A 26,158-nucleotide genomic window follows, 5' to 3' on the forward strand; every position below is an offset into this window, starting at 1 on the left:
TTTTATTAAATTTAATTAGTGAGTGAATATATAAATTTGGTACAACGAAAAATGGGTGGTTAACCACGTGCGCGCCCTAAATGAGAGGCCCCTCATAATGATGGTATTTATTATTTGGTCCCCCAACCATCCCCAACCAAACCCCAAACTGCAAAACCAAAATTATAAAATCAAATTCAATTAAAATAATTATTGTGTGCCACCCCCTCTCATCTACTTCGCTTCTGCAACTAATTTTTTCTTTTTAAAATTCACTCTGCATATAGATTTGCATGTTCTCACTCTGCTGAATTTAGTCTCCCCCATTTCTCTTAAATCCCATTTGCTGCGGAATTAAATTTGCCTTCAAATTTTGTGACGCAAGAAAGCCACTTGTGCTAGTAAAAAGATTGTATTTTGCATCATTTCCCCTTCTGGGCTTGTTTGATTAGGTACTGCTTCTCTCCAATTGGTGTTGCTCTTGTTTGGTGGAAAAAGGGGTTTGTTTGTTGTTTCTTTCGGTGCTGGAATTTGAGCCGAAGATTGAGTTATTGTTTATTTGATTTTGGCGGAAAATTCAACTAAAAACGGTGGTGAGAAGCTTAGAGTGTGTGGTGATGAATCTGTTGAGTTGATTGAGTTGAATTCGGTGGGGTATGATTTGTTTTTGATGTGTTTCTTTGGTGGCTGATCGTTTTCAGCATCATCATTGACTATGATCCTGTATTTATGTGTGTGTTTGTGTGTGTGTGTTTATAGGTTTGGGGTTAAATTTAAGATTTCAATTTTAGCTTTGAGTCAATTTGGGGATTGAATCACTTGAATTTTATTTTTGTGGTTTATGAGCTAATTGGTGGTTTTTCATACAATGTCAAGTTTTGGCTGTTTTACTTTTTTGGATGTATCTTTGATTTGATAATCATGATTTTTGTTTGAATTTCTTGAAAGAAGGGTTTTGAAATGATGAGAATTTTGCATCTGTAGGGCCTCCACTGAGTGATTTGATGATTTCCTTTTGTTGTAGTGATTTAGCTACTTGTGTTTTTACACTATGTGAAGTGAATGTGTGAAAGAATGATACAAGATCTCTTGAGTTGTAACTGGTTGTTATTTTCAGAGGCCACAAGATGTCAGAAGCGCAGAGGCGGCCAATCGCGGTCAGTGGGTATGTAAATGGAGCCATTCCATCGAGGTCTCCCACCGTGATACCTGAGGTGGACGAGTTCTGTCAATCCCTCGGAGGAAAGAGGGCGATTCATAGTATCTTGATTGCCAACAATGGGATGGCGGCTGTCAAGTTTATACGTAGTATTAGGACGTGGGCGTATGAGACGTTTGGCACTGACAAGGCGATCTTGTTGGTGGCAATGGCTACTCCCGAGGACATGAGGATCAATGCAGAGCATATTAGGATAGCCGATCAGTTTGTAGAAGTTCCCGGTGGGACTAACAATAACAATTATGCTAATGTGCAGCTCATAGTCGAGGTTTGTGTTTACACATCTTTGTTACAGCATTTTATGTGACGGGAAAGTGTGGGGCGTGGTGGATTTCACTAGTAATGTCGAGGAAACTGATTTGGAAGAATGGCAAAGAAAAATTGAGATGAATGTAGCACATTGAGCACAAAAATGACGAAAGCTACACCTTTTGTTTTGTGCAGATGGCAGAGATGACACACGTTGATGCCGTGTGGCCTGGTTGGGGTCATGCATCCGAGAATCCAGAGCTACCCGATGCTTTGGGTGCAAAAGGCATCATATTTCTCGGGCCACCAGCTGCATCCATGGCTGCGTTGGGAGATAAAATAGGGTCATCTTTGATTGCACAAGCTGCAACTGTGCCGACTCTTCCATGGAGTGGCTCTCATGTAAAGTGCACTCTGTCATGAAGCTCTTGCTCTTCTTTAAGTTTTCTCTCTCATATATATACACGTATATATTTATATGCAAGTGTTCCATTGTAGGTAAAAATTCCTCAAGAGAGCTGCATCACGATTCCAGATGAGATTTATCAAGAAGCATGTGTTCATTCAACTGAAGAAGCCATTGCTAGCTGTCAAGTTGTGGGTTACCCTGCAATGATCAAGGCATCTTGGGGTGGAGGTGGCAAAGGCATAAGAAAGGTTTAATTTTCGACCATATTTTTGTTATAGAACTAAGCCCTTCTTTTCAAGTAAGCGGGAAACTTGATCGTGATTAAGTTTCTGCTGTTGGTTTGACTACTCATACTACTTTTCAGGTCCACAATGATGACGAGGTCAAGGCTTTGTTCAAGCAAGTCCAGGGCGAAGTTCCCGGCTCCCCCATATTTATAATGAAAGTTGCCTCACAGGTTAGCGGATTCACATTTTTTATGTTAATGGAGAGACAAACCACTGAGTCTCTATTCTTATACCAGCCTGTTTTGTTGCTTAGAGCCGACATCTCGAAGTCCAACTGCTCTGTGATCAACATGGAAATGTCGTAGCTTTGCATAGCAGGGATTGCAGTGTCCAAAGACGACACCAGAAAGTCGGTTAGCTTCCCTTTTGTGGTTCATCCCTTGCTCTTTGTTGAGCTGACTCGTTGCTCACTTCTTTGTCTGGTGATGTTAAATAGATCATTGAAGAGGGCCCAATCACTGTGGCTCCCATTGAAACAGTAAAGAAACTCGAGCAGGCTGCTAGAAGGTTGGCCAAAAGTGTAAATTATGTTGGTGCCGCAACTGTGGAGTATCTGTACAGTATGGAAACAGGGGAATATTACTTTTTGGAGCTAAACCCGCGGCTACAGGTTTTTATTTCTCAACTTCAACATCGATGATGATGAATCTGATGCTTACTGTTTTGTGTATGTTTAAGAACATTGGATTTGTAGAGTTGTGAGGATTCTAAGGCTAGATTTTTTTATTCTAAACAAAAAAACTATGTTTCGACTATTTGGGAACCATTTTTTGTTACTTGAGACTGAGCTCTGATCTACAAACATAGGTGGAGCACCCCGTCACAGAGTGGATAGCTGAGATAAATCTTCCTGCTGCACAAGTCGTGGTTGGGATGGGTATCCCTCTTTGGCAAATTCCAGGTTTGGGTTCGGAACTGTATTATCTCATTCACAACTTTTGTTGCGTATCGTATTTGCTGATTAGCTTATATTCTCATGCTGGGTAATATCAGAGATACGGAGATTCTATGGGATGGAACATGGTGGAGGATATGATTCTTGGAGGAAAACGTCTGTCTCTGCCACTCCGTTTGATTTCGACAAGGCTGAGTCGGTGAGACCTAAAGGTCACTGTGTGGCGGTTCGTGTGACCAGTGAAGATCCTGATGATGGTTTCAAGCCAACGAGCGGAAGAGTACAGGTGAGAAATCTCCCACCGATCAGTTTCTATTTACGAATCGCCTTGTGAAGATCATTCTTTGACACAAGTAACTCTGAACAGGAGTTGAGCTTCAAAAGTAAGCCGAATGTGTGGGCGTATTTTTCTGTCAAGGTACAAATACTAGATATCTTTTGCTATAAGTTTCGGCGTAAGTAAAATTCCATGCTAATTAATTTGTTAATGATCACAGTCTGGAGGCGGCATTCATGAATTTTCAGACTCCCAATTTGGTAAGTTTTGTAGCATAGTTCTTACTGACCGAGGAACCTCTTTTAAGGTCACATATATACTTGATTCTGAAGAAGATTTCATGTGTGTTTGGTGTAGCTCCTGTAATCATTATTTTCTCTATCTTAGGACATGTATTTGCTTTTGGAGAGTCTCGAGCTCTGGCCATCTCAAATATGGTTCTTGGGCTTAAAGAAATTCAGATTAGAGGAGAAATTCGTACGAATGTGGATTACTCTATCGATCTGTTAAATGTAAGAATCTTGAATATCAAATCTCATTTGAGTCCCTTAGTAACGTCGTTTCTCGTTGTAGAGGTGAAGACTCTTACATTAACCTCTACAGGCCGTAGATTACAAGGAAAACAAAATCCATACAGGGTGGCTCGATAGCAGAATCGCAATGAGGGTCCGAGCAGAACGACCCCCTTGGTATCTTTCAGTTGTCGGTGGAGCTCTTTACGTAAGTGCATATACAATACATTTCATCAAATCATGTAATTGTAAATTTGTAACATTTCCTTATTAATACTTTAACCCTTATCTGCAAACCAGAAAGCTTCTACTAGTAGTGCAGCCACAGTTTCGGAATATGTTGGTTATCTTGAAAAAGGACAGATTCCTCCAAAGGTAAGTGTCAGTGTGCATGAAATTTAAGATCTAGTTCTCGATTTTTTTCACGTTGCACACGATTGACATGGTTTCCTCTTGCAGCATATTTCGCTGGTCAATTCTCAAGTTTCACTAAATATTGAAGGAAGCAAATATACAGTAAGTTTAGAACATGTAGAATTGTGGGACTGATTTTGTCGTATCGCCCGACATTGCTTTGATTTAAAATTATTTTTGTTTATTTTGTTCTATTTAGATTAATATGGTTAGAGGAGGACCTGGAAGCTATAGATTAATGATGAACAGCTCCGAGATCGAAGCTGAAATACATACACTACGAGATGGAGGTCTATTAATGCAGGCAAGCAGCAAATTCTCTAATGGTTGCTTTTGCTTTTAAAATTGTGTATGATTAATTGTGTTATTATTACTTATTAGAAGAGTTTATTTGTAGTTATGTTTCTTGAATGTATCTCGACATTTAGATTGTAACCTAATGTGATTGTTGCAGCTTGATGGAAACAGTCACGTGATATATGCTGAAGAGGAAGCAGCAGGGACCCGCCTTCTCATCGATGGAAGGACTTGTTTGCTTCAGGTGTGACATTTTACCTCTTATTCATTGATTAGTAAATCAAGTTGTGTCGATAGAGATTTAACCGATTGACTGCTGATCCAGAACGATCACGACCCGTCCAAGTTGATTGCGGAGACACCGTGCAAGCTACTCCGGTATCTTGTCACGGATGGCAGCCACGTCGATGCCGACACACCTTATGCGGAAGTTGAGGTCATGAAGATGTGCATGCCCCTTCTCTCGCCTGCTTCCGGAAAGATCCAATTTAAGATGTCCGAAGGTCAAGCGATGCAGGTAAGCTAGTTGTGAGAGCCTCATTTCGCAATCTGCTATGTTGTCTCTCGAGAACTAAGGCTGATTGTTTTAAGGCCGGGGAGCTTATAGCAAGACTCGACTTGGATGACCCTTCGGCTGTGAGGAAAGCAGAACCCTTCCATGGTAGTTTTCCTGTTCTCGGACCTCCAACGGCCATATCCGGTAAAGTTCACCAACGGTGTGCTGCAAGCTTGAATGCAGCTCGGATGGTTCTTGCTGGATACGAGCATAAGATTGACGAAGTAAGGGTTCTCCCTAATTGAATTCTAATTGTGATGAATAAACCCCAATTATGGAATAATGAGTCCTAATTGGGGATTGATGAACCCTAATTGAGGTGAATGTACCGTATAGATCGGATATACACAAGTTTTACCAATTCTTGACGTTGCATATACAATGTGCCTGTAATCTATACTGCATGTGTTTGTAAACCACGTTTTGATTTTCCATTACAGGTAGTTCAGAATTTGCTTAGTTGCTTGGACAATCCCGAGCTCCCGTTCTTGCAGTGGCAAGAATGCTTTGCTGTCCTAGCAAACAGACTACCTAAAGAGCTTAGATACGAGGTTTATAGCAGAAGCTCATTTCAAATTACTACTGGTTTTATGCTAAGTCGACAAACGGGTTTACTTTTTGCTTTGCAAACTCACAGTTAGAAACGAGCTATAGGGAGTTTGAGGGAATCGCCAATATGCAAAATGCCGATTTCCCTGCAAAAGTCTTACGTGGAATTCTTGAGGTTGGTTATTGATCACTTCGTCCCATTAATTCAAAGTTGAAGCGTAGCCAGTTTTCCACTAAGCTTGTCGACATACTGTTTCCTATAACTCTTCAGGCCCATTTGAGCTACTGTCCCGAGAAAGAGAAAGTAGCTCAAGAACGGTTGGTCGAGCCTCTGATGAGTCTTGTCAAATCTTACGAGCGAGGCCGAGAAGGCCATGCCCGCATCATAGTCCAGGGCCTTTTCGAAAACTATTTATCCGTTGAAGAATTATTCAATGATAATATTCAGGTAAACTATTTATTCGAAAAAAACATGTAAGGTTTTGCCTTCGTCTGGAATTCGTGTTGAGCTATCATATGGTTTTCAGGCTGATGTGATCGAACGTTTAAGACTCCAATACAAGAAAGATCTCCTCAAAATCGTGGACATTGTACTTTCTCATCAGGTATATTTCCGATTTAATCACGTGCCCGTGGACTTGTCTTATAGTTGATTGTTCTATCGAGAAAGCTTATTTGACAAATTGTACTAATATTATAGGGCATCAGGAGCAAAAATAAGCTGATACTACGTCTTATGGAACAACTTGTGTACCCAAACCCCGCTGCATATCGTGATCAATTAATCCGCTTCTCGTCACTCAACCATACAAACTACTCCGAGGTTCGCAAATCCTTTTATTTTCTGCTACATATGTTTCTATAGGATTTCTGTGTTTAATGTTGCGTCGTTAAGAAGTTTTGACAATTTTTTTTTTAAATTTTGAGGTCGTCTCATTTCACTTGGTTCCTTTAATCTGATCCTCACTCTATATTTATACAGTTAGCACTGAAGGCTAGTCAACTGCTCGAGCAGACTAAACTTAGTGAGCTTCGTTCAAATATTGCGAGAAGTCTCTCGGAGTTGGAAATGTTCACGGAAGAAGGCGAGAACATGGATACTCCGAAGAGGAAAAGTGCAATAAACGAACGGATGGAAGCTCTTGTCAATGCCCCTTTGGCTGTTGAAGATGCTCTTATCGGTCTTTTCGATCACAGTGATCACACGCTTCAACGCAGGGTCGTTGAGACTTATGTTCGGAGATTGTATCAGGTACTAACTCTTCACGGACTTGAATGCCATCACTGGCTCACTTGTGGACTTTTCTAACTGAAGTCAATATGTATTTTCAGCCATATCTCGTAAAGGGAAGTGTGAGGATGCAGTGGCATAGAGCAGGGCTTATTGCGTCGTGGCAGTTCTTGGACGAGCATGTAGAGCGGAAGAATGTGTATGAAGACGAGATTTCGGATGAGCCATCGAACATTAGGAAGTGGGGAGCGATGGTTGTCATCAAATCTCTTCAGCTCTTGCCCTTGATTATAACCGCAGCACTGAGGGAAGCAACAAATAATTCGCAAGCTGAAAGTACTAACAACTCAATTCATCTGGGAAACGGTAATATGATGCACATTGCGTTGGCTGGCATCAGCAACCCAATGAGTCTACTTCAGGATAGGTAAGACATGCAAAATAATCACTGTGCTCGTTTTTAGCTCAATTATTTGAAAATCAGTCGTAGGAGCGACGCTTTTCTTCCTCGTTTGTTTGCCTTATCATTTATGCCTCTCGACAGTGGTGATGAGGATCAGGCACAGGAGAGAGTCAACAAGCTAGCGAAAATCCTCAAGGAGAAAGAAGTGAGCTCGAGCCTGAGAAAAGCTGGGGTTGGCGTTGTCAGCTGTATTATACAGAGAGACGAAGGGAGGGGACCAATGAGGCACTCATTCCATTGGTCCGACGAAAAACTCTACTACGAGGAGGAGCCTCTATTGCGTCACTTGGAGCCACCTCTATCCATTTACCTCGAGCTGGTCTGTCTTATCGTATATACTTCTTTTTTCGCATCTTGACTTGTTCTAAATCGAACCTATATTGATATTTTTCCCGCTATGAACAGGATAAACTGAAAGATTACGAAAACATAAGGTACACTCCTTCTCGGGATCGTCAGTGGCACCTCTATACTGTTACAGACAAGCCACGTCCAATCCAAAGAATGTTCCTGCGAACATTTGTGAGGCAGCCCATATCGAATGAAGGTCTGACGGTACTGGATCAGGTCACAACTCAGTCTCTGTGGACTCTATCCTTCACGTCGAGGAGCATTTTAAGATCCATAATATCTGCAATGGAGGAGCTCGAACTCAACTCCCATAACTCCGCTCTCAAACCCGACCACGCACATATGTACCTCTATATTTTGCGAGAGCAACAGATCGGTGATCTTTTGCCTTACCAGAAGTAAGAGAAAATGCCTGCTTTTTTTTGAGAATGTGCTTGTTAGCTCGAATTTTAACCTTGTTTTCAAACACTATTTTGCAGAAGGGCTGACATAGCCACGGGCCAAGAAGAAGCTGCTGTTGAGAAAATCCTGGACGAGCTAGCAAAGGAAATTAATGTGTCGGTTGGCGTCAAAATGCATCGTTTGGGCGTTTGTGAGTGGGAAGTGAAGCTTTGGATATCGTCGAATGGAGAAGCAAACGGAGCTTGGAGAGTCGTTGTCACAAATGTGACTGGTCACACCTGCATTGTCAATGTAAGTCCGTGCTACACGATTATTTGATTTAGACTTCTCATAGCCAAAGTTAATACAAATTTAATGAGTTGTGTTTCAACTATCAGACCTATAGAGAAGTCGAGGATTCCACCACAGACAGAGTAGTCTACACTTCCATCTCAGGACAAGGTCCGTTGCATGGGCAGCCTGTGAATGCACCGTACAAACCGTTGGGAGTTCTCGACCAGAAGCGTCTCCTAGCCCGGAAGAGTAACACGACTTATTGCTATGATTTCCCACTGGTACAGTTTTTACCTTTTCGTGCTTCACATATTCTAGATCGATGCTTGTACATGTCTCAACAATTTCTCTCTTCGCAGGCGTTTGAGGCGGCTTTGAACAAATCATGGTCCGAGCATCAGAGGATTAGCAAGCCTATCGATAAACCATTAATTAAGGTGACGGAGTTGACGTTCTCTGATAAGCAGGGTACTTGGGGTACCCCTCTCATTCCGGAAGAGCGGCCGCCTGGGCTTAACGAGGTTGGGATGGTTGCTTGGCGCATGGAAATGTCGACGCCTGAGTTTCCTTCCGGAAGGACAATTTTCATTGTATCGAATGACGTTACCTTTAAAAATGGTTCGTTTGGTCCAAGAGAAGATGCTTTTTTCAAGGCAGTGACTGACGTTGCGTGCGCTCAGAGACTGCCTCTTATTTATCTCGCAGCCAATTCAGGGGCCCGTATCGGTGTAGCAGAGGAAGTAAAGTCTTGCTTTAAAGTCGGTTGGTCCGATGAAACCAACCCGGAGCGTGGTTTCCAATATGTTTATCTGACCCCTGAGGATTATGCTCGTATCAATACATCTGTGATAGCGCACGAGGTGAAGCTTCCGAGTGGAGAAACTCGATGGGTGATTGATACGATTGTAGGGAAGGAGGATGGTCTAGGAGTCGAGAATTTGACGGGAAGTGGTGCTATCGCGAGTGCGTATTCGAAGGCCTATCATGAAACATTTACGGTGACATATGTGACCGGAAGAACTGTCGGTATCGGTGCTTATCTTGCCCGTCTTGGCATGCGTTGCATACAAAGACTCGATCAGCCGATCATCCTGACCGGTTTCTCAGCGCTAAACAAGCTTCTCGGTCGGGAGGTGTATAGCTCCCACATGCAACTCGGCGGACCTAAAATCATGGCGACAAACGGAGTAGTTCATCTCACAGTCTCGGACGATCTCGAGGGCGTTTCAGCGATTTTAAAGTGGTTAAGCTTCGTCCCACCGTATTCCGGCGGTCCGCTTCCGATTTTGAGCCCGTCGGATCCCCCCGAAAGGCTAGTCGAATATCTACCAGAGACGTCATGTGATCCCCGTGCTGCTATTTGTGGTGCCGTGGATGGTGCCGGGAAATGGCTGGGAGGTATGTTCGATCGGGATAGCTTCATCGAGACGTTGGAAGGCTGGGCGAGGACGGTCGTGACGGGACGCGCGAAGCTCGGAGGAATACCAGTAGGGATTGTCGCTGTCGAGACTCAAACGATGATGCAAGTCATCCCTGCTGACCCAGGGCAGCTCGATTCTCACGAGAGGGTCGTCCCGCAAGCTGGGCAGGTATGGTTTCCCGATTCCGCGACGAAGACCGCTCAAGCGTTGATGGATTTCAACAAGGAAGAGCTGCCGCTCTTCATTCTTGCCAACTGGAGAGGCTTTTCCGGCGGACAACGGGATCTCTTCGAAGGTATCCTACAAGCGGGGTCCACGATCGTCGAGAACCTTAGAACATACGGACAGCCCGTCTTCATCTACATACCTATGATGGGCGAGCTCCGCGGTGGAGCGTGGGTGGTCGTGGACAGTAAGATCAACCCCGATCACATCGAGATGTATGCTGAACGAACCGCTAGAGGGAATGTGCTCGAGCCAGAAGGTCTGATCGAGATCAAGTTTAGAACGAGGGAACTGCTCGAGTGCATGGGCCGGCTCGACCCGGAGCTCATCAATCTCAAGTCTCGACTCCAGGAGGTTAGAAACTCTGGCACGCCCGCGACGGAAGAGATACAGAGTCAGATCAAAGCCCGAGAAAAGAAGCTTCTACCGATATACACTCAGATAGCCACGAAATTCGCAGAGCTGCACGACACTTCGCTTCGAATGGCTGCGAAAGGGGTGATCAATCAAGTGGTCGACTGGCCAAAATCGCGCTCCTTCTTCTACCAGAGATTGCACAGGCGAGTAGGCGAGGACGAGCTAGTCAAGACTCTGAGAGATGCAGCTGGCCATCGTCTTGAATACAGGTCTGCTAGGGACATGATCAAGGAATGGTTCGTGAGCTCGGAGATTGCTGGAGGCAAGAAGAGTGCGTGGGCAGACGACAAGGCTTTCTTCTCATGGAAGGACGACACGAGAAGCTACAACGAGAAGCTGCAAAATCTGCGCGTGCAGAAGATGCTGCAGCAGCTGTCCACGCTCGAAAACTCTACTGAGGATCTACGAGCACTGCCTCAAGCCCTCGCTGCTCTGCTAGCAAAGGTAAAAAACGTGACGAACTCAAACTCGATATCATTGTTAACATCATAGTAACTGAGAAAAAAAAAACACGGTGGACCATTGCAGATGGATATTTCAACGAGGGAGGGGCTGAGAGACGAACTCAGGAAGGCGCTCGACTGATTCGGACGTAGAGACTGCAGCAGGCCCTCGACCTCGACTTGACAGGACATTGCTTCTCTTGCAAGATTAGATGAGCTAAAAGAAGGCTAGATCTTGGCATGTGAGATGCTATTTATTTGAGATCTTGAGAGTAAATCAAGGCTCCATTGCTTGAGCACTCTCCATTTGTAAAATGAAATTATTATTTTTTGGTTAAGTATGTCACTATAAACAAAAAGTTTCCCTCTAAAATATATGAATAAGATTGTGTAGGTGAGGGTATAAAGAGAGATTTTATGGAAAGCTTGAGTTGTAATTGTTCCTCCTAATGCAATGGATTGTCCCTGACAGAGTGACTCTTAAATAATTTATATGATTAATACTTTAATAATATATTTGGATGTATTAGAATTTTAATAAATGTACAAAACTAAAAACAAGGATTAGGTGAATTAAATGAAAGTAGTGCTCACGCAAATGAATAATGAAAAATTCATTCCTACAATATCAATTTCATAAGAAAATTGCATTACTACTGTAGTTAATTTTGAAAATTAATGAATATACTAAAACATGCATATATATGTATCCAGTCAATGTTTATCTTGCAATATTAGGGGAGTGATCAATTGCTAACTCATCATTTAATTGCTAACTACAACTAATTTAAGGCCACATGATTTTAAAAAACGTGTGGTCTATAATTTGTCACGTGTAATTTTCGTTTTTATTAATTAAATCGAAAAAAATAAAAAAACAACATCAAATCAGGGTTTTGGATGAAAATGTCAATATAGTGTTTCGAAAATATCAACACAATGCTTTAAGAATGTCAACACCAAATTTAGGATTGACATTGTATATGCTTTATATTGACATATTATCTTAGCTGTATTGACATTAGCCTGTATACGAAAAATACGAAAATTCTAGATTTTTTTTTTTCAAATTTTGACGTCGGAACATATGCATGTAATATATCGTTGGAATCCTTATAAAATTATCTTTAATTTGATATATGTTATATGAATTTAAAGTTTTGAGATTTCTTTTAAAAGTTAGTTATAACTAACTTGACATTAATACCCCTATTGATTTTTATTGGAATTAATCCTATAGCCTTATTAACGTTTTTTTTTATCGTATTAACATTTTGTGGTTAATGATCTAGGCCTTTAATTTGAATATAAAATGGCTATTATTGAATTGTAGTTAATAATTAAGCATTGAGTTAGCAATATAACACTCCCCTGCAATATTATTTATAAAAAGTAAAGGAAGCTAACATCTAAAAATTATTCTTGAGTTTTGAAGGAAGAAATATACTAAAAGCTTATAATAGGAGTATTAAATTTATAGGGTCGCAAATCAGAATCTGTTTTAATAAGGCAAGCCCATAATTTTACCCTTTATTAATTTACGATTAAAATAATTGCAATAATTTTCCGTTTCAGTTAACCCGAGACGCCCGCTTTCGCTTCATAACTTCATTCCGGCCCGAACGCTTTGCCGAAGCTGAGCTCCTTCCACTTCATTCTGTAAGCTACAAACCTCGTCAAATCCGTATTCTTGAATCCAAGGAAGCTTAGAACTAAGGGTTTGAATCTGTAAAAGAATATGGCTCTATTAAAATTAAGAAGCCAAATTTTGGCACATAACTTGTTTGATGAAATTACTCACCAAAATTGCAAACTGCAATATGAAGAAATTATGTTCCTTGTAGCCCCTTCCACCTCATCTTTCCTTATAATTCAGTAACATCATCGCCGAAACGACGATATGAGTTCGTATACGGAGTAATTTTTTTTTTTTTGTAAGAGCTTCATGAAAATTGTATTTCAGTTTTGTCTATGCTGGTTTTGACAATTTTGTTGTGTGATCAGAGTTAAATTAATAAAAAAAAAGAAGTGAAAAAGCTGCTATTTTTAGATAAAATGGGGGGATCAGCCAAGGAGCAACAACACGAGGTTGAAGAAGATGAGGAAGAATATGTCCTGCTCGATTTGGATGGCGTAGCTCCCCACATTCGTATTCCAGAGAACGCAGCATACGTGCTCACTGTAAGTTGTTTGTGTCATAGGTGGAAAGATATGATCAGACTGGCTTTGTGTTTTTGAAAGTCATAATCAGGTCCTCATCTTTTGCTACTACTTGAATTTGTGTCTATTTAAACGACTAATGCAGGGTCTGGACACGCTAAACCCGATTCTCGTGATAGATAACAATATCAAGCTGGTATGTATTGAATTTGTGTGGTCTCCTTGGCCAACAAAATGCATTTCTTTGAAGTTTGTTTCTCTATTTTGGTTGTTGTTGTTGTTGTTGTTGTTTTTTTTTTTTTTTTTTTTAATCGTGATTTTCTTTCTTAAGGTCAGTGATAAACTACGTGTCGAATGCCTTCTCTTCTTTTCAGCTACTATCAACTGTTTCTGCCCGTCTCTTGGAAATGCCATGTGATTTTTTGGACATTCTAGATTTCATGATTAACTTTCTTAGAGTGGTTTTGCAATATGAAGGGTTTGATTTTTTGTTGACAGATAAAACTTATTCCATGAATTGAGGTTTTGATAGAGTTCTTTATAGGAGTACTATATATGATTTTTACATTGTTCAGCTGATCGAGGGAATGACTTTATTTTTTTTGAAAAAAAATCTCAGATTGGAGAATACACTGAAACAATTGGGACTGGCCTTATTTTTGGTGAAAGTGGTGAGTACTCAGGACTTCTTTCTAATGGTGAAAAAATGACTCGACTATTAGATTTTCTCTATATTAGCTCTATTTTACTTTATAGGATGCTACTATTGTAGAAGCCTTTTACTGTTTTTCTCTTTATTGCAGGTTCAAGCTGATGCAATTCTAAATAATCTATGTTCAAGAAAAATATGCCTATTAGAATTTTTTGCTGTCCTCTACCTTTGTCCCACAAGAAATAATACATCAAATTTATGAAACTACATTTTCAGTTTAGACCTATGCTTTTCAATGTTGTTCCTATCCTTTTTCCCAACATGTTTTGCCTGAAAGGCTTGTGACAGACAGGCTCTGAATTTCTCTAGGCTTTATTTATTTCCTTGGAATTAATACAATGTTCACTTGAATTTTCAATTTCCCCGCGACTTTTACTACCTCAGCCACCATAGAATCCAAGGCACTCTGTCAATGTTGTATTTACAAATTTAGAATTCCTAAACTGATCTATTTGCTCACCACCATAAATGATGTGTAACTCCCGATCTGATCTGTTTTTCTTTTCTTTTTTATAGACGCGGGGCGTGAACAAGAGGCTGGTCCATCTGAGGCCAAGAAAACCCAAGCTAAGCAGGTTAATCCAACGGGACAGCTCACTAAGGTTCTTAAATTCAAATTATGCTTGGAACCTACGAGTAAAGATCTTCTGAACCACAATGGGTGTCGTGATTGATCCCTCTCGTTCTGTGGTACAAGACTTCCGATCATCCAGGGAACCTCTCAGCTATCTTCAGCTGCTTGACTAGGTTGTTTGTTCGTCTTTATCTGTATGCTTTCAGCGCCATGTACATTCTATCTCTCTGTCCTTCGTTGTTGAAGCCTAGTTACATAATTAGTACTAACATATGTATTGAAAAAATACTTTTATACCAAAGTTTTGGTTGATTTAAATATTTACAATTTTGATAAGCTGTTACCTCGTTGTTAATATATAACTGCTCAACTTTTGCGAGCCACAATTCAACTCACCTCTATATGAAACAAATAGAAAAGTCAAGATATAAATCTCTATCTTGGCATTAATAACTTATCAAATGGCCGTTAGAATTAGAAATAACATTTGATCAGACATTTTCCAGCTCACAAATTATGTGTGATATATCAACAATATAACAGTCCATAGTTATAAAATGTAATTTTTTTAAATTTAGAAAATACATGTAAAATGATGTTATCTACATGACAAAATTATAGTCCAATTAATTAATTCTGAAAATATCCTTACTTGGTAAGCAAACGACTTCTACTTTCAATTTGGTTTCTGGTGGAGCAGTTGCACATTTCATTGGCATATATAGCCATCGACTCTTCATCATCATCATCAAATCCCGCAAAATTACCGTTTCCAGCTGAGAATCTAGCTCCGCCTCCATGTCGATGACGGATTCCTTCTTCAAACAGCGATTCAACGCCGCCAAATGGTGATCCCCTACTCTCTTTTATCTCCAACTGTTTTGATTTTTTTTTACTTGCAATTTCTAATATCTTGTGAATTATGGTTTCATTTGTTACTGCTTCGCAAACTGTTGATAAGTTGATCTCGATCGTATTCTGATGATGTTGTTGAATTGATTTTGTTTGATTCGGAAATTTCTGTTTCTGGAGGTTTTACTTTGTAGTGATTTTAGTGGAATATTGCTGATTTTGATCTTGATTTTACTCCGATCACTTGATCTATTCTAATCCGTGTGGATGCAATGGTTAAATCGTGTTTAGCTGGTTTAGGGAATGGAGGATTAATGGATTATAGTGGTAATATGCGGTCTGATTGTAGCTGTTATGGTATTTTTACAGTAAGACTTTGCTGAAACTCACGATTCCCCGGATTAAGTTACTGAGGAATCGGAGAGAGGCTCAGCTGAAGCAGATGAGGAAGGAAATTGCCAAGCTGCTTGAAACTGGTCAAGAGGCCACTGCTCGAATTCGGGTATGGATGTGTTCCGTCTTTCTCAATTGGGTGTTTTCTTGGAGTTTTGTAGATCTTTGGTTGTTTTATTTTCATCTGTATATGCCAAGAATGGGCTTATAAGTTTTTGGTGTTCAGGTAGAGCATATCATAAGAGAAGAGAAGATGGTGGCTGCACAAGAAATAGTCGAGCTCTTTTGTGAGCTCATTGCTGTTCGTCTTCCCATCATTGAAGCACAAAGGTACTTGTCCTCTCTCCGGCTCATCTTTGATGGCCTTTAGCAGTAATTTTCGGTGATAGTAATGGTTCTTGATATTATGAATCTATAAAGAGAATGCTTGGACCCTTCTGAAAGCACTCAATGCTTCTTTTGTTTTAGTACTATTATAGATAAGAGCTCTTGATTTCTTATTGTCTTTCTTTGTATTTCTTTTTCGTTCTCTAGATATAACAACGATGACTTTGGTTCTCATTCCCGTTCACTTTCAATTAAAGGGTGATTTTAGGTTGGGAAGATTTGATGACATAGTTAGTTGTAGTCGCTTATTCCTGTCTCTCCTGACATCATATAGGTTTTTCGTAGTCAGAGGGACACTGTATTAAGTTTCTTGGAAAATTCAAGAAAGTATTCTTGATTGTATGAGAGTCTTGGTTTTGTCATATAGATTCGATCATTTCTCCTAAAAAAGTTTATATGTTCGTTTTGGGACTTAGATTTCTTCTTCTAACAATCATGTTCTTGTTGGATATGTGTAGGGAATGCCCTCTAGACTTGAAGGAGGCGATTTCTAGTGTATGCTTTGCAGCACCAAGGTGTGCTGATCTACCGGAGTTGCTACAGGCACAACAATTGTTTACAGGAAAATATGGCAAAGAATTCGTAATTGCTGCAACTGAGCTTATGCCCGAATGTGGTGTCAATCGCCAGGTTAGACAAATTGTGCCCGATTTTCTTTAACCATTTGAGTCCAGTCCTCATTCAGTTCCTCAAACATTATTCTTTAATTGCAGTTGGTGGAGCTTTTATCAATTCGAGCTCCTGCACCCGATGTAAAACTAAACCTTCTAAAGGAAATTGCCAAAGAGCATCAGCTCGATTGGGATCCTAGTGCTACCGAAAATGAACTGTTAAAGCCACATGAAGATTTACTGGTAAGTTTTACAGCTGCTGCTCAATTGCAGTTCTATGTCCTCTCCTCAATGATGGTTTTGTGTCATCCTTTGTCTTGCCAGAATGGGCCATCGCAGTTCGTCAGTGATTCAAAAGTCCCCCTTCCAAAAGAGAAGCACGACGAGACAACATACACTGCACCAGAACCTGCCACCCACGAACAATCTGACTCGGATTCAGATTTTGACATAGTAGATTTTCCAGAAGTTCCTGTGCAACTGTTACAGCCAAAAAAGGCCGCTGTCTCAACACCAGTCATGCTGCATTTCCCGGAATCTGCACTATCAGACGATGATCAAGAAGAAGCAGTCAAACCGGAGCCTGGCAATGTTAGTCGGGAGAAATCAGTTGTAAAGGAAGATGCATCACTGAATATCCAAACAGGTGCTACAGAAGCTAAGCAGTTCGTGCCATTCATATCCCCTCCAACTCAATCATCAGAAACTGTTGCTGCAACCATGAGAGAGAGCAGTTCACCTCCAGCTATAAAGATGTACGATGATCACGTGGATTTTCAAGCTGTACTTGCTGCTGCTGAATCAGCCGAGCGTGCTGCAGCAACTGCACGTTCAGCTGCTGAATCAGCCGAGCGTGCTGCAGCATCTGCACGTTCATCTGCTGAATCAGCCGAGCGTGCTGCAGCATCTGCACGTTCAGCTGCTGACATTGCTCAGATCCGGATAAGCGAGCTTTCCAAGAGAAGGAGCAACGAGTTCTCAGCTCCTCAACATCATAACAACACCAACAACTCGAATGGTGGTGATTCTGGCTGTCCTTCAACATCCCCAAACCAAACTGATGCCTGTCAAAACACCGCGACTCAGCAGCTAACGCCTGTTTCGTCGTTTAATTCCTCTCCACCATCCGACAATGCTCTTCACCTACCTCAGAGACTTCCATCAATGGATGATGAACCATATTTTTCCTACCCAAACTTGTTCACATCTCAAGGCTCGAATTTGCAGTCGCCTAGAGAGTCCAAGTGAGTAACCTTTGCTTAAATTTGATGTGTATTCATATGGACATAGCTTCTTGAACATGTATATCTCTTATTTGGGATCGAAAGAACAAGTGTTGTTTCTACATGTTACGAACAACCTATATTGTAAATTTGAGTTTTTTCTTTTAGTTCATGATGATTATGCTATTGTATCTCGTGTCCCTTATTACTCTTTCTTGATAATTATTTTCTTGTAACAAAGATTAAGCGTGTTTTTCTAAATTGGAAATTTGACTGGTAGTGAATTTTTTTCAGTTAAGTGATTAATTTAAAATATGAGCCAATTCTTCCAATAAAATTATCCTCTAATGATAGACAGACACGTGTCAACCTCTTTATCTATATAGATAAGACAATATTCTTCCGGCTCCGTTGATGAAGTCTCTAATCTCCACCGTTCATCGCATCATTTCTGTAAATCATAACCGTCCATTCTCTTCCAAAACCCTTTAGCCAAATTTCACAAAGTTCACTAGTCGTCACTCCCCAGCACCACCTGCCGCCGCCGTCAGCAATGGCCGCCGCAGCCTCCTTGCAGCCGGCTCCTGTAACCTTCCAGCACCGCTCGTCGTCCGAATTCCACTCCAAACCGCCAACGCGCCTCGCCCTAACCTCAACCCTTAAAACCCCCAAACTCACAATCAAACCCCTCCGCCGCCGCGGCGGTGCCACGATGTCGAATACCGCCTCCGGAAGCTACGCGAGCGCGCTCGCCGACGTGGCGAGGAACAACAACACGCTGGAGAAGACCTTCGCCGACGTGGAGAAGATCGAAAAAATCTTCTCCGACGACTCCGTCCTCCGATTCTTCGCGAATCCGACGATCGGCGACGCGGAGAAGCGCGGCGTGGTGGAGGAGATCGCGAGGTCGTCGGCGCTGCAGCCGCACGTGGCGAATTTCCTGAACATCCTGGTGGAGATGAGGCGGATGGATCTGGTGAGGGAGATCGCGAAGGAGTTCGAGACGGTGTACAATGATGTGACGAAGACGGAGGTGGCGGTGGTGACGTCGGTGGTGAAGCTGGAGTCGCAGCACCTGGCGCAGATCGCGAGGGGGGTGCAGAAGCTGACCGGGGCGAGGAATGTCCGGATCCGGACGGCGATCGATCCGGGTCTGGTGGCCGGGTTCACGATCCGGTACGGGAATTCCGGGTCGAAGCTGATTGATATGAGCGTGAAGAAGCAGCTCGATGAGATCGCGGCACAACTGGAGCTCGGTGATATTCAGTTAGCTGTTTAATTTGGGGGAAGAAATTAATTGCGATATTTTGATCATTTGAAAATGTGAAAAGAGTGTTCATTTCAATGCTTTCCTTGTTAAATTCTTTTCAGTTATGAATTAGGAGTGTCATTTTGTAATCGAACCTCTTTTTTACTCGATTTTTGGTTAATTATTTTACTTTGACTCAAATTAATTAATCTAGAGTGCTAGGTGAAGCTTTCATTTCCCTAGAGTTATTATTTTTTATTTTATTGGGAAACTTTCATGCTAATAATTGAGGAAATAAGTAAAGCTCATATGAGTAGCACAAAATGAATTATTGCTTCCAATTCCAAGGATTCATTTATTAGGTTTGGCTTTGTAAACATTTATTATTGCTTTACCCAACTTATGGAGCTATTCAGTCTAATTATTTGAATTTTGTTTTGTATTTTATGCTTTTATTTATTAGAAAAAGTGAAAATGGCGGATTCTAATAAAAAATGAAGGCTATTAAAAGCCACGTGGCAGCACAATCCCAACTACCTCAACCGCTTCAGCTTCTCCTTCAAAATGATGTTTTACCAAATTACATCTATGCCCTTATAGATTTATATTTAATGGACTGTTAATGCTCTCTAACGAGAGGGGTATTAACGGGGAAAGGCAAAATCATTTTTTCAAAGCACTCTACCTCTGCTTTTTCCTATTTATATTGGTATTGTTTCTCAAGCATTTCAGCTCAATCCATCTGCAGCAACAGTACAATTTTGTGAGGTAAAAATATAGTAGTAATCCTTTTTTTTAATCTCACAGATAATCGCAAGTTTCGGTGATTGGTTTCTGAATTTGTAGAAAATATCTGTTTTGTAATGCGGTGGAAATCAGAAACTAATTGCTGTGATGATAGGTGTTGATTTAGAGAAGAGAATGCAATTTTGAATTCGTTGCACATTACTTGTTTGACGAAAAACCCCTGAGAGTCAAGTTTTTGTTGGTTGTTTTGTTTGTTATTTAGCTACCAAGCTTTTCCAATGGATGCATCGAACGGTTTGGGGGATTTTGAAAAGACATCTAATCATGATATCAAATCTTTCTTCGATTCATCCCCTCCTCTGAAGAATGCTGCAGAAATCAAAAGAAAAACTGATGAATTCATTCAAAAGAATTCAAATTCTGGCAAGTTATTTAGATTATTCGCGATTTTATTTTACATTTTCATTCTTGTTTGAGCTGCAAGGTTTCATATTGATTTGTTATCAGAAAACCCTAGGAGGATAGTGTTGGTGACCTCTGGAGGGACAACTGTTCCTTTGGAGCAACGGTGTGTTCGTTACATTGATAATTTCAGCTCAGGCCATCGAGGAGCGACTTCGGCAGAGTAAGCTTGCCATTGTTGTTTAGTTTCTATTGAAATATTCTGTGTTTTTTGTTTATGTTTTTGAGTTTTATGAAACCACAGATATTTTTTGAGAGCTGGATATGCAGTGGTGTTCCTTTATCGCGAGTGAGTAATGCTTTCTTCTTCTTTGAGAAAGTCATTGTGTTCTGTGATGATGAAACCAACTTAATTGGCAATGACAGCAATGTTTGAAATGTGTATTGTGCAGAGGAACCTACCAGCCATTTTGCACATCTCTTCCAAACAATCCATTGCTCGAATGTTTACAAGTGACTAAGGAATCAAATATTGCAGGTTCGGTAGCCTCTCTTGATGTTGTTAATGGCCAACTTGCTCGATTTCATTTGATTGTAAAAACTCAATTTGCTCAATTTCATTGATTGTAAAAACTATCTTTGCTCAACTGTTGTTTCACATTTCAGCATGTCCACAATATGAGAAAACAGTCAAGGAAGCTATTATTAACAGTCATGCGGTATGACCATGACCTGCTTTCGTGAAGTTTTTGCTCGTTTTGTGACTTGATTGATCAACATTGAGACTCTTTCGCAGGCAACTAGCTGTGGCACCTTGTTGAAACTTCCCTTCACTACAATCTTCGAGTATCTTCAGGTTGTTACTCTTGCAATCTTTTCCAGAAATTATTATTGGGAATCATGTTTTTACTCTTAGGGAGCGTTTACCTAGACAGGGTGAAACGTTAGGATATCTCGTGGCCCTTGATAATTTCTATCATTTGATCCCATTGAAGGAGGGTAGGATTGGAGAAATTCTAATAAGAAAGATAAAAAATACTCAATCAACACCCCTTAACTGGGGAAGGGGAGAACATATTTTCTAATTAGATTTAACAAATCACTCAGTTCCACCTAGTCTCTCCCTTTTCTTTGGATGAAAAATTGATTCAGTTACTTATGATACTTTCTTGTATGCTATGCAGAATTTGCAGTTGATTGCATCATCAATGAGTAGCATTGGCTCATGGGCCCTGTTTTATCTCGCTGCAGCAGTGTCTGATTTTTATGTTCCTTGGGAGAGCATGGTACTTTATCTATCATTCTCTACTCAAAACGGCATCTCAAGATATAATAATTGAAAATAATTAGTTGATGGACTGTTTGAGTAAGGGTGTGTGCTTGTATTATCCTTGACCTTCATTAATGTTTTGCTGACAATAGCATTCTCTGTTCGTTCACAATATGTTCGACGTGTTGCAGGCAGTGCATAAGATTCAATCCAGCTCAGGTCCTCTGGACATGCGACTCGTCCAGGTTCCGAAGATGCTGTTGGTGCTGAGGAGAGACTGGGCTTCCAAGGCCTTTTGTATATCATTCAAGGTAAATTTCAGCAGTTTTAGCCAGTTTTCGTCGATTTCTGGTGCCGGAAATTCCAATGGCTAGGCAGATCATGCGTTGCATTTCACCAACAGACTAAAATTGTTATTGAGTTGATTTTTAAGGAGGCTTGAATAATGGTTTAAAGAAAGTCTGGGCTAACACTATACTTCTCTCTTCTCCTCCACAGCTAGAGACTGATAAGAATATTCTTCTGAAGAAGGCCGGTACGGTTCTTGAGAAATACAGCATGGACATGGTGGTGGCTAACGAGCTCCTAACACGTAAAGAGGAGGTCATCGTCGTCACCAAGGGTGGAAACATCGTTGTTAAACGAGACACAACTTGGGCCGATGTTGACGTGGAGGAGCCACTGATCAAACTCATTGTGGATCAGCATTCTGCATCTGTAAGCTCTGTCTCATAACTTCACATTCAATTGTGAGATACAAAAATCAGCAAATGATCAACCCTTTTTCTCTCCAGCATTGGCTCAATGAGATGAATAAAATTTTTGCTAACTTTTGCTATAGAAAAAAAGAAATATATTACTTAAAAAAACACATAAAGCATAAATATCAATGCCACAGTCATATATAAGCAATTCTTTAACCAATATGTACACAGCCACATAACTAGAAGCAGCACAATAAATCGATACCCATCTAAGCAAAAAACTAGTAGATTTATCTCATTTACAGAAATTCTAGAATATATTTATATATCTGTGGCTGAACTTGTATCTAATGCTGCTTCATCGACCCCGACATCATGCTGGTTCGCCTGGGCTACGGGCGGACCAGAGTGAGCTAAGCGTCCGCAAACGCTGAAAATACTCCCCAAATGCAACCAATCCATTAGCTGCTTGTCGTGTAGTCAATATACGCGCCATATGTTTCAGAGTTTGCTGTCGCAAATGATCAGCCTATACGCCCAACATCGAGCACATTAGTATCAAGGGAGTGTGTGGACAGTTCAGAACCTACAAGATCACAGTCCGGGCTATTTTATTTTTTACCTGGTTTATGAAACCCTCTAGTGCCTCCAAGTTCTCGAGGGCAAAGGCGGTCTGGGAGCAGTAGTTTCCTATTCCCGGGCCTGGTATGGTGACGCTCTGCGCGAGGGTCTGTTGGAGCTTCTCCATCCCTTGCGACAGAGCGTCCTCGGCCTGCATACATGAGTGCTTCAAGTTATTAATGTTCGCTGTTTGCTCCTCGGTGAGAGGCTGCAGCTGCGGCATAACCACCTACAACCAAAAATATAAAAAACACTCATTAAAAAAGCTCTTTTGCAACGGCATGCAAACCAAACACCAAAAACACTCTTACGTTGATGAGTTCCGAGGGCTTGAAGCCCCCGATCCACAGGAAGAACCTCTCGACTGAGGTTTTCCACATGCCTGAGACCAAGTAGAAGGCATCGGCCCTCGCGGCATCCCTCTTCATGCGGAAGAGGCTGCAGTAATGGCTGAGAACGCTCTCAACCATTACACTTAGCTCCGGATCGCCTAAGGGCGTTCGAAGCACGTTTTTTAGCTCCGCGATCTTCCTCTCCTGCTGGTCCAGCCAGTGGCTATACTCCACCTCGAAAATGGCAATTCCCGAGCTCACGCTCCCACACAAGCCCATATGCGCCGTTGCACCCGCGATAATCATCCCCTATGAATCAAGATTCAGAATCCAATCACACACAAAAAAAAGTTTGAATTATCATTTATTGTGTTATTTCTTCACCTGCTGTCTAGCTCTCTCGAGCTCGAGCTCGAGTTGAGCTAGCTTCAATCTGCTCGTTTCCAACTGTTGAACGTAAACCTACAAATAAATGCAAATTCACTCAATCATGATTTCACATGAACTAAAGTTTCTACCTCAATTATTAAAAGTTCATGTATATAGATGCAATCACCGGAGGAAAACATTCCACACACCTTCTTTCTTTGACGGCTCTTCCTTGCAGCTTCGCGGTTTTGAGCCAAGCGCCGCTGTGTCTGTCACAAAAATCAGCCAGCATTGAATTTGGATGTTTCATAGCTATAAAAGCAGAGTCATGTAAAGTTTAGAACCTTGTCGGAGATGGCTCTTGAAGGTCGGGAATCCTCAGCTGATTTGTCTGAAGTGTAGTCAATCTTGTCGTTGATGATGCAAACGTCGGGGCTGATGTTGCCATCAAATGTGTCTTCTTCCCACATACTCATTTGGTGCATCGGTTCGTACAACCCCAACCTGCTTGATGGCGCGAACTGAGTTGTCGGAGTAGTCATTTCAACAACCTTAGTAGTTCAAGATAAGAGAGAGTTTGTGTAAGGAAAATGAGCCAAAGAGAAAAAACAAACACACACATAGTTTCATTAATCAAGCTTTTCTTAGTGTAAAAATTAAAAAAATTCTATATACAGAGAAAGCCTAGAACTAATAAATGAAGAAGAATGAGCTTTCACATCTTTCTTCTCTGAATTCTTGAAAATATTTTCTTGTTTAGTCACAAAGAGAATTATGAAACTACAAAGGAATCTAGATCATAATATCTCACTAGCTCACTTCAACAACTGTTTTATTCCAGACAACAAAATCAAACTGAGAATTTAGTACTAAAATAGATTCAGCCAAAAGTAAGACAGCTAAGTACAAGAATCAAACCAAAAAAATAAAAACTCACAACTTTTGAATATAATACATAATGTAACAACTAACAAGAGATTCTCTTCTTTAAATTTTTCTTCTCTGTTTGATTTATGATCACAACACTATCTCCTAGTGAAACTCAATGGATAAACTTGAAATCACTTTGCCACAAAGCAGCAGCTTTACAAACCCAAAAAATTCATCATACATTTATATAATTAAGGTGTGAACGTGACAACCATTTTCTTCTCTCACTTTTATAGCTATGTTACAGTCAGCTGATGGTTTTCGGGGCAGCTAATCAGCACGTGCCACATCAGCAAGTAATTTTAAAAAATAAAGATTGATAAAGTAATGTGATGTGTTTAAGCCTTTAAGGCTTTAAGCTAAAATGGTGAATTAATGTGATGCCTTTTAAACAGTTAATCACTCTCTTTTTAAACAGTTAATCTGTTTCAATTTGGGTGAAGTTTTGCTTAATTGTTTGCTAAATGATTGTAAATCTTGTTTTTCTTTTTGGCTAAAATTGATTGGTAAAGATAAGGATGCCTTTTTTTTTGGTTTACACTTATTTTGGACTACTTTTTTGTGCATAATGCAGTCTTGAATAGTGAAATGCATAAGATTGCTGACAGAAATTTCAAAAATGATCGGTTGAAAATGAAATTGGACTAAAAGTTGTGCAACTTTTATTACCACTTAAGAATATCACATTCTTTACAACTTTTAAGGCGATAATTTTGTTTAAATCTCAAATATAAATAACTTTGTTCAAGATCAAATCGTTTATTTTCGTCATCAAATCTAGAAAAGTGGTGTTTAGTGATTTAAGTTATGAGAGATGATAAAGTAGATAATGGAGAGAAAATAAATTAACCAAAAACGGATTGATTTTTGCCGACAAAGGAAATGGCTCGTTTAGCTAGCTAGGCACGTCCCGGTAAGGAATACAAATCAATTAAGTTGGAATGGAGGGAATATTTAGTAACTTGAATCTTAACAAAGATTCTTACATAATTAAGAATATACTACTACTACTTGTTAGTTGTTACATAAAGCTTAGTGACTAAGCTTTGCTTTTGTGTTGTTTTGTTCTCTCCCATATGATAGATTATGATAAATTAAAAAATCAACAAGTTTCTTGGATTGCTGCCACTTGGGACTATGATAAAAAGAATTCTGAATCAGATTAGCACAAATTGATGTAAGAAAGAGTGAAGATGACAAAAAAACACCAAACCCTAAAAAAGGAAAGCTTTGTTTAGGTGTCATTTCAATAGAATAGTGATAGCAGCCACACTTTATTTTTCTTACTTCTTTTACTTAATTTTATTATCATTATTTGTTTTCTTGCATTATCTCCATGGAAGTTGCAGCCAATAATGTGGGACATTATGCGAATAATTTTGATTAATGAAATGGACAGTTTGGTTAAATATCTTGAAATGCAAATTCTTGCATCATTGCATGACTTGAGTAAGCATTCCTTCTTTATTTTTATTTTTATTTTTATTTTTATTTTTATTTTCTTTCAAGTTGATGATTTGTAGATATAAAGAAACCCACTATGACATGTAAAGGGTTATTGGTGTTTTTGCTTTTTGCTTTAATGCTTTAAGAGATGTGATGTTTTTGTAATATTTAGTTGCCGATTTTAACACAATCTTCGCTAAATTTGCAAACAATAACATTACCACGTGTCAATCAATTTACAATACAAAATTATAATTGCAACAAAAGTCGGGTACAACGATCGTTAAATCATCCACATCGATCGAAG

General features: G+C 40.3%; 6 protein-coding genes across 11 annotated transcripts; 5 read left to right on the forward strand and 1 right to left on the reverse strand.

Annotated features, from left to right (window-relative positions):
- Positions 1-189: 189 nt before the first annotated feature.
- LOC125223679 (acetyl-CoA carboxylase 1-like) lies at positions 190-11,340 on the forward strand. Of its 2 annotated transcripts, none has more exons than XM_048126932.2 (32): positions 190-431; positions 1,097-1,466; positions 1,643-1,849; positions 1,946-2,104; positions 2,221-2,313; positions 2,397-2,492; positions 2,580-2,753; positions 2,951-3,044; positions 3,137-3,324; positions 3,406-3,456; positions 3,536-3,575; positions 3,703-3,827; positions 3,919-4,035; positions 4,128-4,202; positions 4,287-4,343; positions 4,441-4,545; positions 4,696-4,782; positions 4,864-5,055; positions 5,130-5,318; positions 5,535-5,645; positions 5,732-5,818; positions 5,915-6,091; positions 6,171-6,248; positions 6,344-6,466; positions 6,626-6,895; positions 6,976-7,301; positions 7,419-7,656; positions 7,743-8,086; positions 8,168-8,381; positions 8,468-8,644; positions 8,723-10,870; positions 10,955-11,340. In XM_048126932.2, the coding sequence occupies exons 2-32, from the start codon at positions 1,107-1,109 to the stop codon at positions 11,009-11,011; spliced, it is 6,759 nt and encodes a 2,252-aa protein (XP_047982889.1). In that variant the 5' UTR covers positions 190-431; positions 1,097-1,106; the 3' UTR covers positions 11,012-11,340. The 2 variants fall into 2 exon arrangements, with proteins under 2 accessions (XP_047982889.1, XP_047982890.1); XM_048126933.2 differs by lacking the exon at positions 190-431 and adding an exon at positions 466-572.
- Positions 11,341-12,391: 1,051 nt separating this feature from the next.
- LOC125223571 (uncharacterized) lies at positions 12,392-14,651 on the forward strand. Of its 2 annotated transcripts, none has more exons than XM_048126774.2 (5): positions 12,392-12,528; positions 12,920-13,050; positions 13,175-13,225; positions 13,649-13,700; positions 14,258-14,651. In XM_048126774.2, the coding sequence occupies exons 2-5, from the start codon at positions 12,925-12,927 to the stop codon at positions 14,413-14,415; spliced, it is 387 nt and encodes a 128-aa protein (XP_047982731.1). In that variant the 5' UTR covers positions 12,392-12,528; positions 12,920-12,924; the 3' UTR covers positions 14,416-14,651. The 2 variants fall into 2 exon arrangements, with proteins under 2 accessions (XP_047982731.1, XP_047982732.1); XM_048126775.2 differs by having other exon boundaries at positions 12,393-12,528; positions 12,874-13,050.
- Positions 14,652-14,985: 334 nt separating this feature from the next.
- LOC125223188 (uncharacterized) lies at positions 14,986-17,972 on the forward strand. The gene is made up of 6 exons (XM_048126206.2): positions 14,986-15,163; positions 15,537-15,669; positions 15,787-15,890; positions 16,406-16,577; positions 16,661-16,801; positions 16,883-17,972. The coding sequence occupies exons 1-6, from the start codon at positions 15,114-15,116 to the stop codon at positions 17,804-17,806; spliced, it is 1,524 nt and encodes a 507-aa protein (XP_047982163.1). The 5' UTR covers positions 14,986-15,113; the 3' UTR covers positions 17,807-17,972.
- Positions 17,973-18,262: 290 nt separating this feature from the next.
- On the forward strand, positions 18,263-19,231 carry ATPD (F-type H+-transporting ATPase subunit delta). The gene has a single exon (XM_048126213.2). It carries the CDS (start codon positions 18,335-18,337, stop codon positions 19,058-19,060), a length of 726 nt encoding a protein of 241 aa, XP_047982170.1. The 5' UTR covers positions 18,263-18,334; the 3' UTR covers positions 19,061-19,231.
- Positions 19,232-19,372: 141 nt separating this feature from the next.
- Positions 19,373-22,242, forward strand: LOC125223190 (phosphopantothenate--cysteine ligase 2-like). Its single transcript, XM_048126207.2, has 10 exons — positions 19,373-19,798; positions 20,040-20,200; positions 20,285-20,402; positions 20,484-20,528; positions 20,632-20,717; positions 20,846-20,898; positions 20,976-21,035; positions 21,364-21,465; positions 21,641-21,760; positions 21,948-22,242. Exons 1-10 carry the CDS (start codon positions 19,653-19,655, stop codon positions 22,182-22,184), a joined length of 1,128 nt encoding a protein of 375 aa, XP_047982164.2. The 5' UTR covers positions 19,373-19,652; the 3' UTR covers positions 22,185-22,242.
- Positions 22,243-22,329: 87 nt separating this feature from the next.
- On the reverse strand, positions 22,330-24,598 carry LOC125223191 (transcription factor TGA4-like). Of its 4 annotated transcripts, none has more exons than XM_048126208.2 (7): positions 24,448-24,598; positions 23,820-24,026; positions 23,685-23,744; positions 23,491-23,568; positions 23,086-23,415; positions 22,776-23,003; positions 22,330-22,682 (listed from the first exon to the last, which is right to left on the reverse strand). In XM_048126208.2, the coding sequence occupies exons 2-7, from the start codon at positions 24,015-24,017 to the stop codon at positions 22,527-22,529; spliced, it is 1,050 nt and encodes a 349-aa protein (XP_047982165.1). In that variant the 5' UTR covers positions 24,018-24,026; positions 24,448-24,598; the 3' UTR covers positions 22,330-22,526. The 4 variants fall into 4 exon arrangements, with proteins under 4 accessions (XP_047982165.1, XP_047982166.1, XP_047982167.1 ...); XM_048126209.2 differs by having other exon boundaries at positions 24,413-24,583; XM_048126210.2 differs by lacking the exon at positions 24,448-24,598 and adding an exon at positions 24,195-24,279.
- Positions 24,599-26,158: the final 1,560 nt, after the last annotated feature.

The sequence above is a fragment of the Salvia hispanica genome, chromosome 1 (genome assembly GCF_029641045.1).
Source record: "Salvia hispanica isolate PSC_SH4W2 chromosome 1, Shi_PSC_v1, whole genome shotgun sequence".
NCBI classification, from domain to species: Eukaryota; Viridiplantae; Streptophyta; class Magnoliopsida; order Lamiales; family Lamiaceae; genus Salvia; species Salvia hispanica.

Bases quoted from the DNA above. Each gene is read 5' to 3' on its own strand.
- LOC125223679 (XM_048126932.2), top strand. From the start codon at position 1,107: ATGTCAGAAGCGCAGAGGCGGCCAATCGCGGTCAGTGGGTATGTAAAT. The intron at 4,036-4,127 runs GTAAGTGCATAT...TCTGCAAACCAG, and splicing joins TTGTCGGTGGAGCTCTTTAC to AAAGCTTCTACTAGTAGTGC. The intron at 8,645-8,722 runs GTACAGTTTTTA...CTCTCTTCGCAG, and splicing joins ATTGCTATGATTTCCCACTG to GCGTTTGAGGCGGCTTTGAA.
- LOC125223571 (XM_048126774.2), top strand. From the start codon at position 12,925: ATGGGGGGATCAGCCAAGGAGCAACAACACGAGGTTGAAGAAGATGAG. The intron at 13,226-13,648 runs GTATGTATTGAA...AAAAAATCTCAG, and splicing joins TAGATAACAATATCAAGCTG to ATTGGAGAATACACTGAAAC. The intron at 13,701-14,257 runs GTGAGTACTCAG...TCTTTTTTATAG, and splicing joins CCTTATTTTTGGTGAAAGTG to ACGCGGGGCGTGAACAAGAG.
- LOC125223188 (XM_048126206.2), top strand. From the start codon at position 15,114: ATGTCGATGACGGATTCCTTCTTCAAACAGCGATTCAACGCCGCCAAA. The intron at 15,891-16,405 runs GTACTTGTCCTC...GGATATGTGTAG, and splicing joins CCCATCATTGAAGCACAAAG to GGAATGCCCTCTAGACTTGA. The intron at 16,578-16,660 runs GTTAGACAAATT...CTTTAATTGCAG, and splicing joins AATGTGGTGTCAATCGCCAG to TTGGTGGAGCTTTTATCAAT.
- ATPD (XM_048126213.2), top strand. From the start codon at position 18,335: ATGGCCGCCGCAGCCTCCTTGCAGCCGGCTCCTGTAACCTTCCAGCAC.
- LOC125223190 (XM_048126207.2), top strand. From the start codon at position 19,653: ATGCTCTCTAACGAGAGGGGTATTAACGGGGAAAGGCAAAATCATTTT. The intron at 19,799-20,039 runs GTAAAAATATAG...TTTGTTATTTAG, and splicing joins CAACAGTACAATTTTGTGAG to CTACCAAGCTTTTCCAATGG. The intron at 21,036-21,363 runs GTTGTTACTCTT...TATGCTATGCAG, and splicing joins CAATCTTCGAGTATCTTCAG to AATTTGCAGTTGATTGCATC.
- LOC125223191 (XM_048126208.2), bottom strand. From the start codon at position 24,017: ATGACTACTCCGACAACTCAGTTCGCGCCATCAAGCAGGTTGGGGTTG. The intron at 23,569-23,684 runs GTGTGTGGAATG...ATTTATTTGTAG, and splicing joins AGAGCCGTCAAAGAAAGAAG to GTTTACGTTCAACAGTTGGA. The intron at 23,004-23,085 runs GTAAGAGTGTTT...TTTTGGTTGTAG, and splicing joins AGCCCTCGGAACTCATCAAC to GTGGTTATGCCGCAGCTGCA.